Here is a 16,569-nt window from a genome sequence, read left to right as displayed (position 1 = left end):
CCACCACTCATGCAAAGAAGTGGAAGTGAGCCCTGTGCATGACACACACCTTGAGCACGTCTGCTTTGAGCCTCCGCAAAAGGTGGCATCCCAGCAGATCGTGAAGCTTCTTCACCTGCTCCTCTTTGGCCAGGTCAGCAAACTCATTCAGGAATCCCTGGAGGTCACTGCACACGCGAAACAGTTTGAGGAAGGTTTTAGGCAGGGACACGGCTACATCATGCGAAGGACTAATCTATGTTGAAAGAAAAGAAGCAGTGAACGATCCACAACACCTGATCAACCGCAATGCAGCTTATGCAAAAGTTCGAGGACGGGTCAGCCTTGATGTTACACACAAACTCAGAGCTACTCATATGGTGTCTCATCTTTTGTGTTTCATCATTCGCCATTCATTCCCAGACACACAGCCCCACAGGAGTTTTGGCCAACAATCACCTATGAGCAAAGGCAGCACGATAAAAATTGGTGATTCGGGAAACTTTTACCCGCCTTCGGTATTATTGGCGGGGTATGTACCGTTTTGTTCACCAGTACATACGCTCTTGCCTGGAATGTCAGCGGCGCAAGAACCCACCACCGCACTCACCTGCTCCTCTGCAACCGTTACCGTGTTGGAATAGGCCTTTATGGCCCTCTTCCCAGCACTGCCGCAGGGCACCGCTGGATCATCGTCGCCATTGATCATCTCACTCGCTATGCGGAAACTGCCCCGTTACCAGCTGCGACGGCCTCTGACGTGGCCGGTTTCATACTACAGAATATCATTCTTCGCCACGGTGCGCCTCAGGAATTGCTCAGCGATCGGGGTCGCGTCTTCTTGTCCGGCGTCGTGGAAGCCCTTCTACGGGAGTGTCATATCGTTCATCGCACAACGTCTTCGTACCATCCGCAGACGAACGGCATGACCGAGCGCTTTAACCGGACCCTCGGCGACATGATGGCCAAGTACGTTTCTGCCGATCACTCACACTGGGACCGCGTTCTACCTTTCGTTACATACGCTTACAACTCCGCAACGCAAGCCACTACTGGTTTTTCCCCGTATTTTCTTCTCTGCGGACGCGAGCCTTCCTCCATCATGGACACCATACTCCCTTACCGCCCCGATTCGTCCGACTTTACAACCGTCTCTGAGGCCGCTGCGCATGCTGAAGAATGCCATCAACTCGCCCGTTCCTTTACTTCACACGACCAGCACCGTCAGAAAAGCGCCCGCACTGCTTCTTCCGGTCTGCCGCCGTCATATCTTCCTGAATCCTTGGTTTGGCTTTGGGTGCCCTCCTCCAGCTCAGGACAGTCTACAAAACTGCTGAGCAAATACAAGGGCCCCTATCGCGTTGTTCACGATTGGTGATGCCAAGTTTCAAATCCAAAATTGTAAACACGATATAAACTGTTCAGCGGCTGTAAACGACTGAAAACAGTCACTCCCAGATATGAAACAAAAACATCTAAAAGCTGGCATCTTATTATGTTATCGCTGGTGCGTTGCTCGCTTGTAACCTTTTTGACCAAACTGGACGAAAAAGGCTGAGCTAATACTGCACCAAACCAAGATGAATTAGGGCATAAAGTAGGGCTGTTCAATCAAGAAAGAAATGCAATCTGCCAAGCACATGCTGCTTCAGGAGACTAAAAAGATGGGAAGTGCGAATAAGAAGAATTTCGGCTGAAATTAAAAGGAGGAAACGAACATTGTCAGGACATGTATAATATACAGAGCAGGCAACAGGCATTCTATTAGAGTGACAAAGTGGACACCCAGGAAAGGAAAACTTAATTGGGAGCAGCAGCCAGATAGAGTGACAAGCGAAGAAAATTAACAGAGATGTGGCCACAGCTGAGGCCCAAGCGAAACAACCAGAGGTCCCCGGTAGAGGCCTTTCTCCTGCAGTAGCCTCGTATATGTAGTGATGATGAGAAAGGACTGGAAAGCGTTTAGCATTATTGCCGAGAGTTACTGTGCTTTTAAAATGCAGTTTTAGCTCAGCCAAATAAACACAAACGAAAGCATGCATTCCTTCACTGAGTGAAAGCAGACATCACTTGCAAATAAGACTAACGATTTCAAAACAGCCTGGCAAGGCAATATCAAGAGGCCAGTGCTGGCAAACCTTACTTGAAATTTTGGGGACTCAGGAAATTGAGTAGATGGAAAAGTTCCTCCAGGTTGTTCTGGAGCGGCGTGCCAGTTAGCAGAAGCTTGTAGTTGATCTTGTAGTTGTTCAGCACTTTAAAGAACTGCACAAATAATAAAAAGAAACAAGTGAGCCAGGGACTAATCACTTGCAAAGAGAGTACAAGAGGTGGTATTCAACAAAGGCAATCAAGCAGACCATGCAGAAGCTCAAATTTGCCCCTGAGAATCAAATCACTGAAAAAAGTTATTCCTTCCAACAAAGCCTTGCAGCCAGTTTTCGAGTGAAACTTCAAATTATATTTTTTTTTAGCCAGGGCTACACAATCCAAGCAATTTGCCATTGAAATCAAGCCCAAAGAAGCTTTAGGAACCACAAGTAGAACACAAAAGCAAGAACAATCTCAATAATGGCTCCCCCAATAGTATCCAATAAATCATTTTTCACTTCACAACAATGCAAGACCACACCCTGCACTTTGCAAGACAAAAAAAAACAAAAAACATCAAGTTTACTAATTTCCCAATGTGAAATTAAACAAATGGCTAACTCTTTTGTGGATCAACAAGACGCAATCCAATCAATAAAAATAACTTCCAACAACTACCACTACAGAAAAATGACAAAACAGAAGAAGATGCTCCCCCGCCCACCTTGGATTGATTGTTTTTGAGCCGATGGGCCTCATCGACGACAAGCACTTGCCAGTCCACAGAGCCGAGAATGGTGGCATCAATGCACACCAACTCGTATGACGTCAGCAACACATGGAACTTCACTGCTGAGTCTTTCTGCAATGAGCCAGGGAAACTTCGGTGAATAAGAAAGCAGCGCGCACTCGAGCCTGTGACAATGAATACACAGCAATCTCATTCAGAATTTAAGGCACTCAGGCAAGTGCCGGGCTTGCTGTGTGTGCAGCTTATTGCAGCATGCTGAACCCCTGTCATAGACCGTACTGCTCCTTTGGTTGACAAGACGAGTGCCACTTAGCTCAGTATCCCAGGGAAGGGCCAAGATAAGCTCAGACAAGCTATTCGCAACATTATTTGACAACGCCAGATCCCAACTCACTGACCAAACCAGCAATGAAGTCTACAATATGAATTCCCTTTTACGATTGGTTTCTGCCGAGAACAACAAAGTTGCATTGTGCCAATGAGTTTTAATGCAGAATGCACTCGTAACATAAAAGTATTCAGAAAAAATGATGCTCGTAGAGCAATCCTAAAATGACACATTATCTACCAAATGCACTAGAATGTTGGTCTACACATACACTAACAATGGCCAGCTGAAAACCTTATTCGCTGTCGTACCGTAAACCTCGCTGGTGAGTGATAGCAATATTTGGAGTTTTCCCTCGACTGTCCCCATATCGCCACCACAATGCAACATTACACTAAAGGTTGATCAGAGTGAGCAGTACGTTTTTCAACTGGCTGCACCAACTCCTTAACATCCACGCAAAACGCTGTAATCATGTACTGCTTTTTTTCTACACACAGAGCAGCCCTGCACAGAGATCCTTCGCATATTCAATTTTGCATTGCACTGAAGCGGAGAACTGTGCCACACCACGGCACTCACCTTCATGCGGCAGGCCTTGTTGGGGTTCCGAACTGCCTTCTCGTCGAAAGAAAATTCATGCTCTCGAATGACAGCCCGACTGTCTTTGTCCCCAATATAGGTCACCACGTAAAAGTCCGGCGCCCACACTTCAAATTCACGCTCCCAGTTGATGATGGTTGACAGCGGAGCGCTCACAAGGAAGGGACCACGGCAGTGGCCCTGCAAGTGCACAAAAAAAAAGGAGATGGAAATTTAGTGGCCGCAACGGAAAACCACCAGAAATGTTGGCAGTGCATATGGAATAGAATCACGAAGACACAGTGAACACTTGACACCACTAAAACACATTCACTGTCTTTTGTTGGCAGCTCACTAAGAGAAAAGATGAAGAAAAGAGCTCATGTGCGACGACACATCTCAAACGAACGAACCACAGCTGCTTCAAAGCTATACTGCACTATCAGACTGAAATTAAATTAAAATTAATGGAATGCCATACAAGCAAACTTCAACGAACTCCTTGACAAGAATTTGATGTATGGGCAGTTGCACAACAACCATGAGCCAGGACTCTTAATGTCAACACATAAATCGCACTCACCACATGAGTAGATGCAACATTCACCGTCACACCCGCTTGTTACACACAAGCCTAATGTAACACATTAACTGATGATAGCTGACACACAGGACAGAAGAGCATGAACTCACTGAGTTGCAGAAATGGCAGCCTTCATCTGAACCCGATTTCACTACAAATTGCGAACGCATCCAAAACAGCACTGACCTCCTTGTAGAGTGAGTAGAGAAAGACGATGGTCTGGATGGTCTTGCCCAGACCCATTTCGTCGGCGAGGATGGTGTCCGTGTGGTTGGCCCAGGAGAAACGGAGCCAGTTGACCCCCTCCAGCTGATACGGGTGCAGCTCGTTGTCATTCTCGACCACAAAGGGTGGCTGCGACTCGTACTTGCGCTTGGGGTCCACGGGAGCTACCTGGCCCGTCGGGGTACCTCGGCCCCCCCGGGAGTCGTCGTCCCGAAGATCCCTAGACTTCTTGCTCTTGGACTTACTCTTCCCGCCCGAGGACTTCTTGCTCGTAGCGGGCGCTTGGTCGGCGTTCTCGACCGAGGCCCTCAGGTCCCAGTAGTCCTGAATGGCCTTCTGGAGATCGGGGATCTCGAACTCACCGGGGTCCTCGGCCTCCCACGAGGACTGGTCGTAGGAGAGCTCGCGCCACTTGACCAGGTACAGGTTGGAGCCGTCGCGCAGCGTCCGGTGGTTGATGACGCGGTGCACCTGGAGCCATTCGGGCCGGATGCCGTAGCGGTAGTACTTCTCTTCCAGATTCTGGTAGTTCTTGTCCCTGGCGTGCTTCTCCTCCCGGCTGCTCTTGTCGCTGGTCCCGTTGGAGCCGTCGTCCGGCAGCGGGGGGTCGTCCATGTCGTTCTTGCGGCAATAGTTGCGATACAACCCCGGATGGTAGACATCCAACTGCACAAGGGATTAGTTCCAAGCAACTGTCAAGCACTCTGGAAGGCATAGCCAGAGTTCCAACCAATGTGGTGGCAAGATAAGACAACCCAAAGACCTATACTCCAATTCACAAGTCATTTGCAGCACTGTGGGTGCTACGGTAACCTGAGCTTATCAGAATGCTGCGTGCTGTATAAATGTGTTCCTCCACACCCGTCATCCCGCAACTGGTGGCTCCATCACTGGGAAGGAAAGAGCACCAGCGTCCAGCTGCTGCATGCAGAAGTCTCATCAACCGACTCGGCCTTATTTGTGAACGGCAGAGCACCACTGCAGCTCGCCTCTGTAGTCGCGAGGACTTTCTCTGCTTAATTGAATGCAACACTAGCAATGCTTTCCAAAAAAAAAATTGCTGCAATAACTATTTGAAAAGTACTTCAACACTGTTCAAATCCTGGTTGGACAAGAGAGCTATATCGTCTACAGTACTATAGACAACTTGTGAGATGGAGTATATTAAAAAAACCGAGAGTGCAAAACAGCTGGTATAACATCAAAAACGAAGAAGTTCAGTATCCTAAATGCCACCACCTTTCTCAAAAGGAGTTTCACATCTGAGTCTTTCATAAAACCCATAACCACCTTGCCATAGCTACCACATAGTACTACAGGCATAACCCTCCACAATGGTCTGACTGCTTCCACTCTCTCTCTGCTGCTAATGCTTGCCAATTTTCGCAAAACTAACTAGGCTTTAACATTTTGAAAGAACAAAAAAAAAGCTATATATACGGTACACAATGGTGATTTCCTTTAATTCTGTATCAGTCGAAAAAAAGTCTGTCCCAAGATATACTATAAACGTATAGGGACAATCGAAAAAAAAAAAAAGGAGAGAAGGCTATCTCCAAGTGCAAACAAAAGCATGGGGGAGACACGCTCCATCCACCTCGGGCTTCTTTCCATCGAAAGCAGGAAACAAGCTCCTTTCTCAAGGCAGTTTCACATCTGAGCCTTTCATAAAACCATCATACCACATATGGATGCCACACATGGATGGGCCAGCATGCAAAGCCCACCTGGTTCTCAGAGATCCAGGAGCAGTGCCAGTAGGACATGTCGTGCCACTTGACAAAGAACTCCCTCAGTGGCTTCGGCTGTGGTTTCTTGCTGGTGGACGGCTGGGGCGCCGTCGACGTGGACGGCACTGCGGCCACCTGGCCATTGCTGCTTGAGCTGTCCTCGGCCTTGCCGCCTTCCTCCTTCTTGGCGTCGCCGCTTGCGTCTCCTTTCACCTCGGCCCAGCGCCAGAACAGGATCCTCTGAACCTTGCCCTTGAGCGGCTCCACCTGAGGGCCGGACACCGCCACACCAAATGGGGAGGAATTGGGAGTGCGGGGAGAGGGAAAGAAAATAGGGAACAAAAGAGACGGGGTGGGAAAAAGGTGAAAAAGGAAAAGCACATTTTAGAATCTGCACACCTTTCTGGGTCTTCCCTTGTTATTTTCTTAAGTCTTGAATCTCTAAACTATCTCCCTTCACTTCATTTGCTGCAAACTGCACCCTAATGTGCAACCCTAATATGCAAACCTGCAAGTGGGCTGCATAAAGCTTGACTAAATTAACAGCTGTCTAGCAAGGCTCAACTCTCTGCCTTTCCCAGACCAGAAATCCAGTAGGCATCCCTTGAGGTGAAGATGTAAACACTGTCAAATGTTAAGAAAAAGATGAAACGAACAGAAAATAGACAAACAAGGGGGGGAAAAACAAAACATAAAATACCCTGCCTTATTCTCGTAGCACTGCTTGCCGCTAACTTGCAAATTCTGATTTCCATGAAGGAAGCCCCAAGGTTTACTGTTCATGACAGCAAGGTTAAATGTTACGATCATGTACGCACGTCAATGGAGTTATAGAAGACAGTGGCCCCAACAATGTAAAACAGTCGTTTCAAACCTGACAGGAAAGGCGAGAGAGAAATGGGTAATGGGGGAGGCATCATTACGCATACATGCCAAACGAGAAAGAGTGACTGACGACTTCTCTCAGATCGAACTACTTCAACAGCAGCCGCATTCCAGTCTCCTTTTGCCCACCCACCTCCCAACTATTACTGTGAGAAAAAAAAAATTTCTGAAAGAAACATTGCAAGGGCAGACCTGCAAAACAAAAGGAGACACAAGCAGCATGAGAACAATGCACTGATGTGCATTCAAGGAAAGGACTCACACAGTTGGAAAACAAAGAATGAACGTGACAACAGAATGAGCCACATTCCGATTCACACAAAGGCCACAGAAACATCTGAGAAGTGCCTGGTAGCAGGTAAATCTTCCGTAGTCCTAGAAGATAGGCACAAAGCAGGCAATTGCGTGAACAAAATCCGAAGTATAAAAAACTTGAAATTGCCACTTAGAGTTCCGGGGAAAATGGGGTTCTTCAATTCAAAAGCCAAGGTGGACAGAAAAATGAGGGGAGCCTAAATAATGATTCAAGGATTTTTACGTGCACCCTACCAGTTACACCAGTGCTACCAGAGCTGTGTGTGGGGTGGCCAGTCGGAACGGTGCAAAGCAGGCACAGAGAAGACAGCAAAAGATGAACGCAAATGTAAACCAAAGAGGATAGGCAGAAAGGCAGCCAGTTCTGATCAAGCCACGTGCAGAATGAAGAAGGACCAATCCTTGCAATTACGACTGCAACTTCTCAAACACACAAAAGAAGAGGAGAGACTGTCTCACAGAATTATTAAAGCAGCATGCGTCCTCTGCCCTAATGAACATTGTGACACAAGGATAACCATTGCATTCGTCTCGATAACAAAGGGTTTGCTGTAGACACTGCTACATGCTGCAAGTGCAATTAAACCAAGAATGTATATTATACTCCAAACCTGCAACAAAAATCTGAACACAAAGCTATAGTTAAGGCTCCTAATTTTGAGCAGTGGAAAATTTTTAATTCCACGAATTAAGAACGAAGAGTCTGTAATATAGCATGGGAAGCCTCCCGGGCGTTATCGCATGCGGCCTTCAATGCAGCAGAGGCCATCGTGCTGCCGGTTCTTGCCCGGTTGCTTCGCATTTCATGCTGCACCCTTCTGTGCTCGTTCGCTCCTTTCCTGCTGCCTTCCCTACTCTTGACGGCTCTTTCATTACCTTCTCTTCCTTCTGAATGGCCTGCGTCGGCTTCTTTATATAGTAGTCAAGCTGTGCGCTTCGCCTCAAAGGCCTAAGGTCGCTGAGAAGTTGGCCTTTCCTCACAGCTCATAAGCCTAATGAGTGAGCTTCACAAAATAATCACGCTACATTCGTAGTAGCTTGGTCCAAATTATACGACGAGGTACTTTCTGAAGCAGATAATTTATTAAAAAAAACTTGTTATATTCATGCCAATACAGTAATATTGCTTTTGACAGGCACCAGTATCATGACTGTCGCCATACAAACTATGTGAGCGCTTTACTGCCAGAGCAGCAGCACTTGAAGCGCTAGCTTGCCTAAGCGAATGGTCGGAAGCAGACGGTCAAGGCATCAGAAAAACTTGGTTTGTTACAATATTCTGCCTTTCAAGAGAATTCAGACAATTAAACTATTCAGATTCAAATCGTTCCACCACTCCTACTGATGTCCACAAACACAATATCCTCAAAAGGAGAAAGCAGCCACTAACACGCAAGTCAACAAAAAAATGCTAAAATCCACAATTTTTTGTGGAATTTAAGAAAATTAGGGGCCTTAGGTATAGAGCTGCCACAACACACAAGAGGGCACAAATTTCTGAGATGTGCCCTTCTTTGTACATCACTTGCATTTTAAATAAGAGGGGCTAGCCTTCCGATAGGCACGCTACGCAAAAAGCAAATCCTAACAATCTTCTCCACACCGCACTGGTAACAATTCAGCTTTGCCCTTTGCAGTAGTTTATCCAAGATATGAGGGACGCTATTACAAGATGTTTTTAAGGCTACACAGAGGCAAGTTGTGCAGTGCATGGCAAGGGTGCAGGGGAACCAATGCCGTAAGAACCAAAGTACTGGAAACCACAAGCCAAGCACTGAGACGTCAAAATTTGGCGAATTTCCTTTTTTTTTTCTTCAGCACTGAATAGCACAATGCCACAAAGCTTATTGAACGTAGCAAGCTTTGCAGGAAGGAGGTGTTAAAACTGACACCTTAGTTGCAGCAATAGTCTCGGAAACCTGTAACTTTTACAGCTTACAATAAGCACACAAACACAAGGAAGCGGAATATTACTGATAACGAGCACCTCGTGGTTTCAGAGGGATTTGAGACGATCTACTGCAAGCACATAACAAAATGGCAGCCATGCGCAAACTCACCTAAATTTCATATCGTTTGGAATAAGCAGCAGTGATCTTCAACCAAATGGCACTTGCATTACTAGGCATCACGATTTTCTTTAACACCACTCTCACACTAAATAGATAGCATAGAAACTTCAGCATTGAACTACAGCAAAAAACTAAGACTATTTCTGCAACTAAGGTAGCACAGCCTGAAGTAAATAAGCTGCATAGGTTCGCTACAAGCGTTAGTAATGCCAGACGTGAAAAGAGCCTGGCGTGTTAATCTGAGGGTGCATTTTGAAGATGACAGGGGACGTGGCAACTGAAATGGATTTAAAGCTCTAAAAACAAAACCTCACCAAATTTGGCACCCAGGGGTAGTGAACTAGGAAGCTATCAGGATATTCCGAACACTTCTAAGTTATAATAAGAAGTAGCTTTCAAACATCACACTACACTCAATCAGTTATGCAAGAGCTGTGCGGGAAGTCCTCATCAGTGCGATCACACAGCTGTATTCTAATAAAGAGGCTGTTTTTCAGTAACTACAGGAAAAAGCAGATTTAACTGCATTTGTGATGCACAAACAAAAGTGCGCACCTTTGCAGCGATCCTCTCTATGGAACCATTTTCAAGAAGCAAACATTTCATCACTACTTTAAGATCAACTTTAAGGCTTTGACTGAAAGTAGACGAAAGCTTGTAAAAGCGTCATCAAAGTATTAACCAAGTGTCATCAAAGTATTAACGCTACTTTCACAGACCGACAACCCTGGGAATTAAACATTACCCGAGGTCAAACGAAAAGTCCAAACATCTTTTAAAACTTGGCCTTTTAACTTGCCACGTCCCCCACAGCATTGCTCTCTCGATGCAAAATCGAGAGACAACTACGAGGGTTGCTCTCAAACTCAATCAGGAAAAAAAAAAAGAATGTGAAGGGCGACTGCGCAAAATAGAGGAGCAGCCCCGAGAGAGAGAGAGAGAGAGAGAGAGAGAGACAGCGAGCGAGAGAGACAGAGAGGAAAATGGAGAAGGCCAAAGAGAGAAGAGGAGGTGATCACTTGCCGAGCAGCGCGGACAGTTCCACTTTCCGGTGGGGACGTTTTTCAGAGGGGGGTTCAGACAAAAGGTGTGGAAGGCCGCAGGACAACTGTCACAACACAACAATTCGCCACCGTCTTTACACACCCGGCAGAACTCCATGTGCTCGTCTTCCTCCTGCTCCTGTACGCCTTCGCCCTCCTGCACACAGGCACCACAAGAGAGCGGTCAGCCAACAACACCGCGCACGAACGGAGAGACGAAGTGCGCACTCTAAAAAAGAAAGCATGTTGCCAAACTTCATAGGATTCTATGCAACAGAATTGCTCATTAACAGCACATACGTTCAACTCCTTTCAAGAGGGACGCATCTTTGAAATCGCAAAAAAGAAAAAGGCCAAAACATTTTTTTTTAAATCACTGTATGCACACGTATACCTCGTTTTCTATGCTGCCCCAAAGTTTCACTGTTGAAATCCACCAAGACGTACTCTAAAAAGAAATTGTTTCGTAACCTAAGGCTGCACTGTATATTGGGGGGAGACAAAAAATCGACGTTTTTCTCCGTTCCAGTTTTCTGACTAGAAGATGCTCACCTTGTGGAGTAGATTCCTTTACGATTGATTTGTTTATTTTGAACCCGTTTGTTTTGTTGCACTAACTGAACTCCTCTACACGTGATTACAATGTTGGTTTTTCATTCTGATGAAGTGTAGACTTTTGATTAGAAATCATCTTTACAGTTTAAACATGTCTATGCCGACTGTTTTGTAAAAATTGTTTGCAGGAAAAAAGAATTTAGAGTTGCCTTTGCACATAGCACATATTGAGAGATGCAATGACAGCAGAACCAGTTTTCAACCACATTTTGTTGAGTCTTCAGGCTTTGCACATTGTGTAGAAGAAAAAAATTTGCAGACAGGTTTTCAGATATAACAATAATAACTCGTTAGCTCGAACCCTGTTAATTCACAATCCTGGATAATTTAAAGGCTTTCTGCGGTCCCATAATTTGTACTGCAAACTTAACCGGATGGTTCAAAGCAGCAGCCTGCACCGGCCACGTTAATTTGAAGATCTGGGGTGCTATGTGGGAATGCCCAATCCCAACTTCACCGCAAACCGGTGAAGCCAGCCCCTCGGAGCAGCGCGGCGACACTGCAGAGCAATGAAGCACAAAAAAAGAGTCTTCATTCCTCTCATTCTTCACACCCCAGGTTCAAATGGGAACGAAGGCTTTGTCTGATCTAAGGCTTTTTTTTTTTCAAGCTGCAAATGAATCTGCAATCAGACAGGCGTTATCTCCCTTTTTTGCAAGTCTCTTTCGAAAGATTAACAGGTGATGTTATAAAGGCCACAGGCAAGCTTTGTGCTTGTCCTATCAGTGGGAAGGATGCCCTCATTGCCAGTGGCCTGCTTACGCTCCACTGCCACTCAAGGTTCACTGGACACTGAATGCCCACATCCAACTGTGCCGGGTACACAGTCTTCAGCAAAATGTGGCACCAACAGTAACATGGTGATGTGTGCAAATTCTGCTCACTGCAGATGTTTCACTCAAAGCAGCAATGAAAGCTGCTTAGGATATTATCCCTGCAACGTACCACACTGACCCATTCATTAAGGCAGCAGCTGAGTGCACCACAGGGCGCTTCGCAAAAGTGCAGATTAGGGCTAGCTAACAGCAGCTCACAGTAACGGGCACACACCATGTGGGATTCATAGTGTGCGATACAACAATGAATGGTCAAAGTGTGCACGGTATTTAATTTCTTGGTATTATGTTAAGGTGTGAAGATGACTCTGTCTGCCAAACTCCACCAGGGACGCACAGACCATTAGACTCCTTAAAACCCGAAAGTAAGCTAGGAGGTGCAATGACGATGAAGAGAGCAAAAGCCTCGTCCAGGAGGTGTCATGATGTGCGGGGGGCACTCACGCAATGTGGGCAGCTCCATTTGCCCTCGGGCGGTTCTTCGAGCTCGGGTTCCAAGCAGACCAAGTGGTAGGCACGTGGACACGTGTCGCACAATATGATTTCACCCCCTTGCTGACACACCTCGCAGTAGTCCTGGTGATCCGTCTGTGGGAGCAGCACACAACACAAGTCAGATGCCCAGCAGCCAACGGCTGTTATCCGAATGCTAAGCAACAAAATCCACTGTCCCTGTTTCACAATGTCACCAGAAATAAATGAATTGACACCCCAACTGTCATTCAATGCCATTAGTAGCTGCATTTACACTCCAGCTTACATTATTCACGTTCTTGCCGTTTATAATAAACCACTTGGAAATTAAGAACCCACAAAAATACACCCACAAGCAGCACTGCTAGTCCAGGCACAAGTGTAGTTCAAGACATGTGAAGGGTAAGTGCTCTGTTGTGCTCTTGAATGTACAAAATGATCACATGTGACATCTAAAGCAACATGCTCCTGACACCGCAATAATTATGGCATGGTGACAAACCCTGTAAGCACTACTGCAAGCCACTCACTTTTGAACGCTGTGTCTGTGCTGTAGCTTATAGGCTTACAAGTGTTAAAATAACCTGCATGACGGTAAGCAACTGATTTTCCCCTTTTCTGCCAGTTTCCTGTTTCCAAGCAAAAGGAAGTCCCATGACTCAGCGGTCCCACAGCAACAAAACAATGGGCTAAGCGTGTCAACCTTTTCACAACCAAAATCCTGAGACACAAAGGCAAATGAGGGATACGGTGACCAGGTAGAGATGGAACAGACTTCCGTTGTGCAGTCTACTTATGATACCAGTGTCAAACAACTCAGCCACTAACGTATCTCAGAAGCGCAGGCATGCACACCAGAAGCAATGTTTTCTTGAGTGCGTCCTCTTAGCATTCACAGCAGCCCATTTAAGGTATGACGCCACCTTTGAAAAATCGTTTTTTTGTAAAAAATCACATTTTTTCTTTTTTATATTTCGGGAATCCCAAAACATTCAAAAATGTTTTGCAGCAAGAATAATGTTCCTATCTTGTTTTGTTCAAAAGTTATAGCCAACTTTCGAACAGGTGGTGAACAGTTCTGAAACCGAAACTGACGTGGTTTGGTAACAGAAAATGATAACTCAGTGATAATCAGCGGCGTATATTGAAAATTTTGTTTTGTTTTAGTCAGATATGTAAAAGATTATTCAAAGGCAATTTGTAAGGCTTCCTTTTTTTTAAACATTGCTTTAAATTTCCACAAGGGGGGTGCAACACGCAACAAGCGTCTCAGTTGTTTACTTTGCGCGCACTTCACGCTATCGCTTTGAATGCTACCAGATTCGTCCTTCAATGATGGCAGCAGAAGTACAGCAGATATTTTGAGGGAAGCAGGCATCGAATCTGGCCACCACACTCTCGTAGCATGTTGCACCAGTGACCATTACCGTGTGATGAAGGCCCAGCGTCAATCAACGGGCGAGGCAAAACATCTCCGCAAGAAAAGACGGGCAGCAACAAATGCCAAAAGAGAGCTCGTGTCAGCTAAGGAGGGCCCTAGCTATGAACCTGGGGGATTTTAACTTCCTAGGGCATGATGGTCTTGTTTCTACAAGGATTGAAAAACTTTAATCTTGTTTTTCTCAAAACTTAATTTCTCGCACTTTCGTGCTGCGCAAACAGTGATAACTTCCAAATGCATAAATATTTTTCAATGAAACTTTGCACGCTCGTTCCTTTGTTACTATCCTGTGCAATGAACTGGGATAAATGAAATCGAATTGTGAGTTTTGATATAATCATGTTTTATGTCAAGGAATGTAGGCAAAAATGACATTTTTTTGTTTTCCTTAGCATTTTTGCTATAACTTTTTTCCTAATTATGGGATGGCAAAGATCCTAGTTGGTTGCACAGTGTGGTTAGTTGGCTAACGCTGTGCCGAAAAGTTTGCAATTTTTGCTCTTCATTCACCAGTTATGAATGTTTGCATAACAGCCATGTTTGGGCAATTTTTTGGGAATAATAAATGCCAGCATGGCTTTTTTCACTCTTTTGTGCTCTTGAATATCATATAAAATGGTGCTTTATAATGTAAATGTGAAATAAAAATTTAATGGTCAAAATTTTAAAAAATTTTGAAAAAAAGTAGCGTCATACCTTAACGGCATAAAACTTCCACACTACTTTGTAACATTTTTATGCAGCCCCATTTTTTCCTACATTTACAGAAACCAATGCAAAAGCTGAGCCTAAGCTCACGCCGCACTTGACTGTAGGGCACGAAGAGCTTCAAGAAGGAACACTCTGCCAGCCAACGCACCTCGTAGCCATCATTCTCAGCATCCGAGTTGGGGAAGCTAGCTGTCGTCTTGGTCTTCTTCTTCTTCTTGGCCTTCTTGGCCTTGCCCTTCTTGGAGGAACCCTTGTCACTCTTAGCCGGGGGAGGAGTCATATTCTGCGCTTCTTCCAGCGCAGCCTCAAAGTCAGCATCGCTCTGGTCACTCACGCTGTTCTCATCCTCCTGCGGTGCAAAAAAGCACACAATCACTTTCCCTTTCGAGACAAAAAACAAATGATGCATGCAAACACAAAAAATTACTCCTCTTGCAGCACATACTCTGCAACCACCGAGGGTCGCAGGCTCTCTGTCAAGACAATCGAAAGCTGTCAAACTGCATGAACTGCTTTAGCAAGTTTCAAATTTCAGGATGAACAACTGAAATGAAGTTGGACTTCCACAATCACAGGCCCAGCACAAATTCAAATGAAATCCACCAAGAAACCAGGTAGGCCGATCATCGGCATCACTGCCATGTCAGCACTGGTATTGCGTCTGCCTAGAGCGAACAGGCCTTTGCTCCAGCACACAGTCTCATCTTCAGCAAAAATTTTCCCCAGCACTTGTAAAGGCCAAAAAGTTGAGCAAACCGAACACTAAACAAGTAAGCTCTTGAACAAACAAAACAAAGTTCCCTTGAATGAGAAAAGCAGTGAAAGCTTACAGAGCTCTGCTTCTTGCGCTTGCCAATGCCTCCCAGTTTGATCTTGAGCAGGGGCACAGACTTTTTCTTTTTCGTTTTGCTGCGGCTTGACCGCTCCCCATCTGCATCAGCACAAGGCAAAGAAAGGAATGCAACAAACAGTCACACAAAACTGCAAAATATGAAGCTTCCTATCATGAAACAATCACGCCGAAGTAAACACCAAAGAAGATGTTGCAAATAAAAAAATAAATGAACAGATCTCGAGGCTTCTTCAAACCACTGCAGCTTTCGTCTCTGCAAAAAAAAAAAAACGATTCTGGCAATGTCTAATTGAGATATTTGTTATTAAGAGAGAAAGCGAAAGGACTTCATTTGGCAATCCTGCATTATTCGCTGAAAAAAAGTTCTCAACTCTCATACAAACCTTGCAGAAAAAGGGCCAGAAAGTGCATGAAATATCAAAATTGCTAGTAAAAAATAAGCCACCTCATTAAACACTGCACAGCTCACAAGGTTTCAGCTTCAAACGATCTGGTCATTTGAAACAGCCTACAATTGACCAAGGCACAGCAAATTTGGATTTCAGGGCAAAAACAAGCCTCCCCCCAACGCAGTACGCAGGGGCAATATAGGCGGCAATTTCTTGTCGCACACAATACCTTTAAGAAGAAAACAGAGAAAGTTCATAAAGTAAGCTACCAATTCACAAAACAAAATACAACAATATTTGTATTCTGTTTTGTTTTTTCTTATCTCCCATTAAAATGAAACGATAAATCCCCCTCGGCCAGCTCACCATTGTCCTTGGCGGAACAGGAAGGTGTGGATGCAGCTGCCCTCGACTGCCGCACAGGCCTGTCGTCTTCGTCGAGAGCGTCGTCCGCGTTCGGGTTGTCCCTCAGGAATTCATGCCACTTGGCTGAGATCAGCAGCACTATCTTTGCCATCGCTATCTTGGGATTTGCCTGCACCGAGAGCACAAGCAGTTTCACAAACACGCACAACAAAGAACACCTTGCCTTCATCTCTTCCCCAATAATGAGCAAAACAGCAGAATGATGAAACAGTTTACACACTGCAAGGACATATAATCTGT

At 45.4% G+C, this 16,569-nt stretch overlaps 1 protein-coding gene across 9 annotated transcripts in view; it reads right to left on the bottom strand.

The window, feature by feature from the left end:
- Mi-2 (chromodomain-helicase-DNA-binding protein Mi-2 homolog) overlaps positions 1-16,569 on the bottom strand; it is a 59,128-nt gene that overhangs the window by 34,973 nt on the left and 7,586 nt on the right. For 8 of the 9 annotated variants that reach the window (XM_089574519.1, XM_089574520.1, XM_089574517.1 and 5 more), the window contains exons 4-14: positions 16,270-16,438; positions 15,492-15,592; positions 14,810-15,010; positions 12,480-12,623; positions 10,565-10,741; positions 6,267-6,536; positions 4,501-5,205; positions 3,732-3,932; positions 2,795-2,932; positions 2,123-2,244; positions 50-167 (exon numbers count right to left, since the gene is read on the bottom strand). In XM_089574519.1, coding sequence (XP_089430645.1) covers positions 50-167; positions 2,123-2,244; positions 2,795-2,932; positions 3,732-3,932; positions 4,501-5,205; positions 6,267-6,536; positions 10,565-10,741; positions 12,480-12,623; positions 14,810-15,010; positions 15,492-15,592; positions 16,270-16,438 — 2,346 coding nt within the window. The remainder of the gene's footprint in view (positions 1-49; positions 168-2,122; positions 2,245-2,794; positions 2,933-3,731; positions 3,933-4,500; positions 5,206-6,266; positions 6,537-10,564; positions 10,742-12,479; positions 12,624-14,809; positions 15,011-15,491; positions 15,593-16,269; positions 16,439-16,569) is intronic. The other variant, XM_089574525.1, reaches the window with a different exon arrangement.

The sequence above is a fragment of the Amblyomma mixtum genome, chromosome 2 (assembly GCF_055824585.1).
Source record: "Amblyomma mixtum isolate Tamu chromosome 2, ASM5582458v1, whole genome shotgun sequence".
NCBI lineage: Eukaryota > Metazoa > Arthropoda > Arachnida > Ixodida > Ixodidae > Amblyomma > Amblyomma mixtum.
This window is presented reverse-complemented; position numbering and strand designations above follow the sequence as displayed.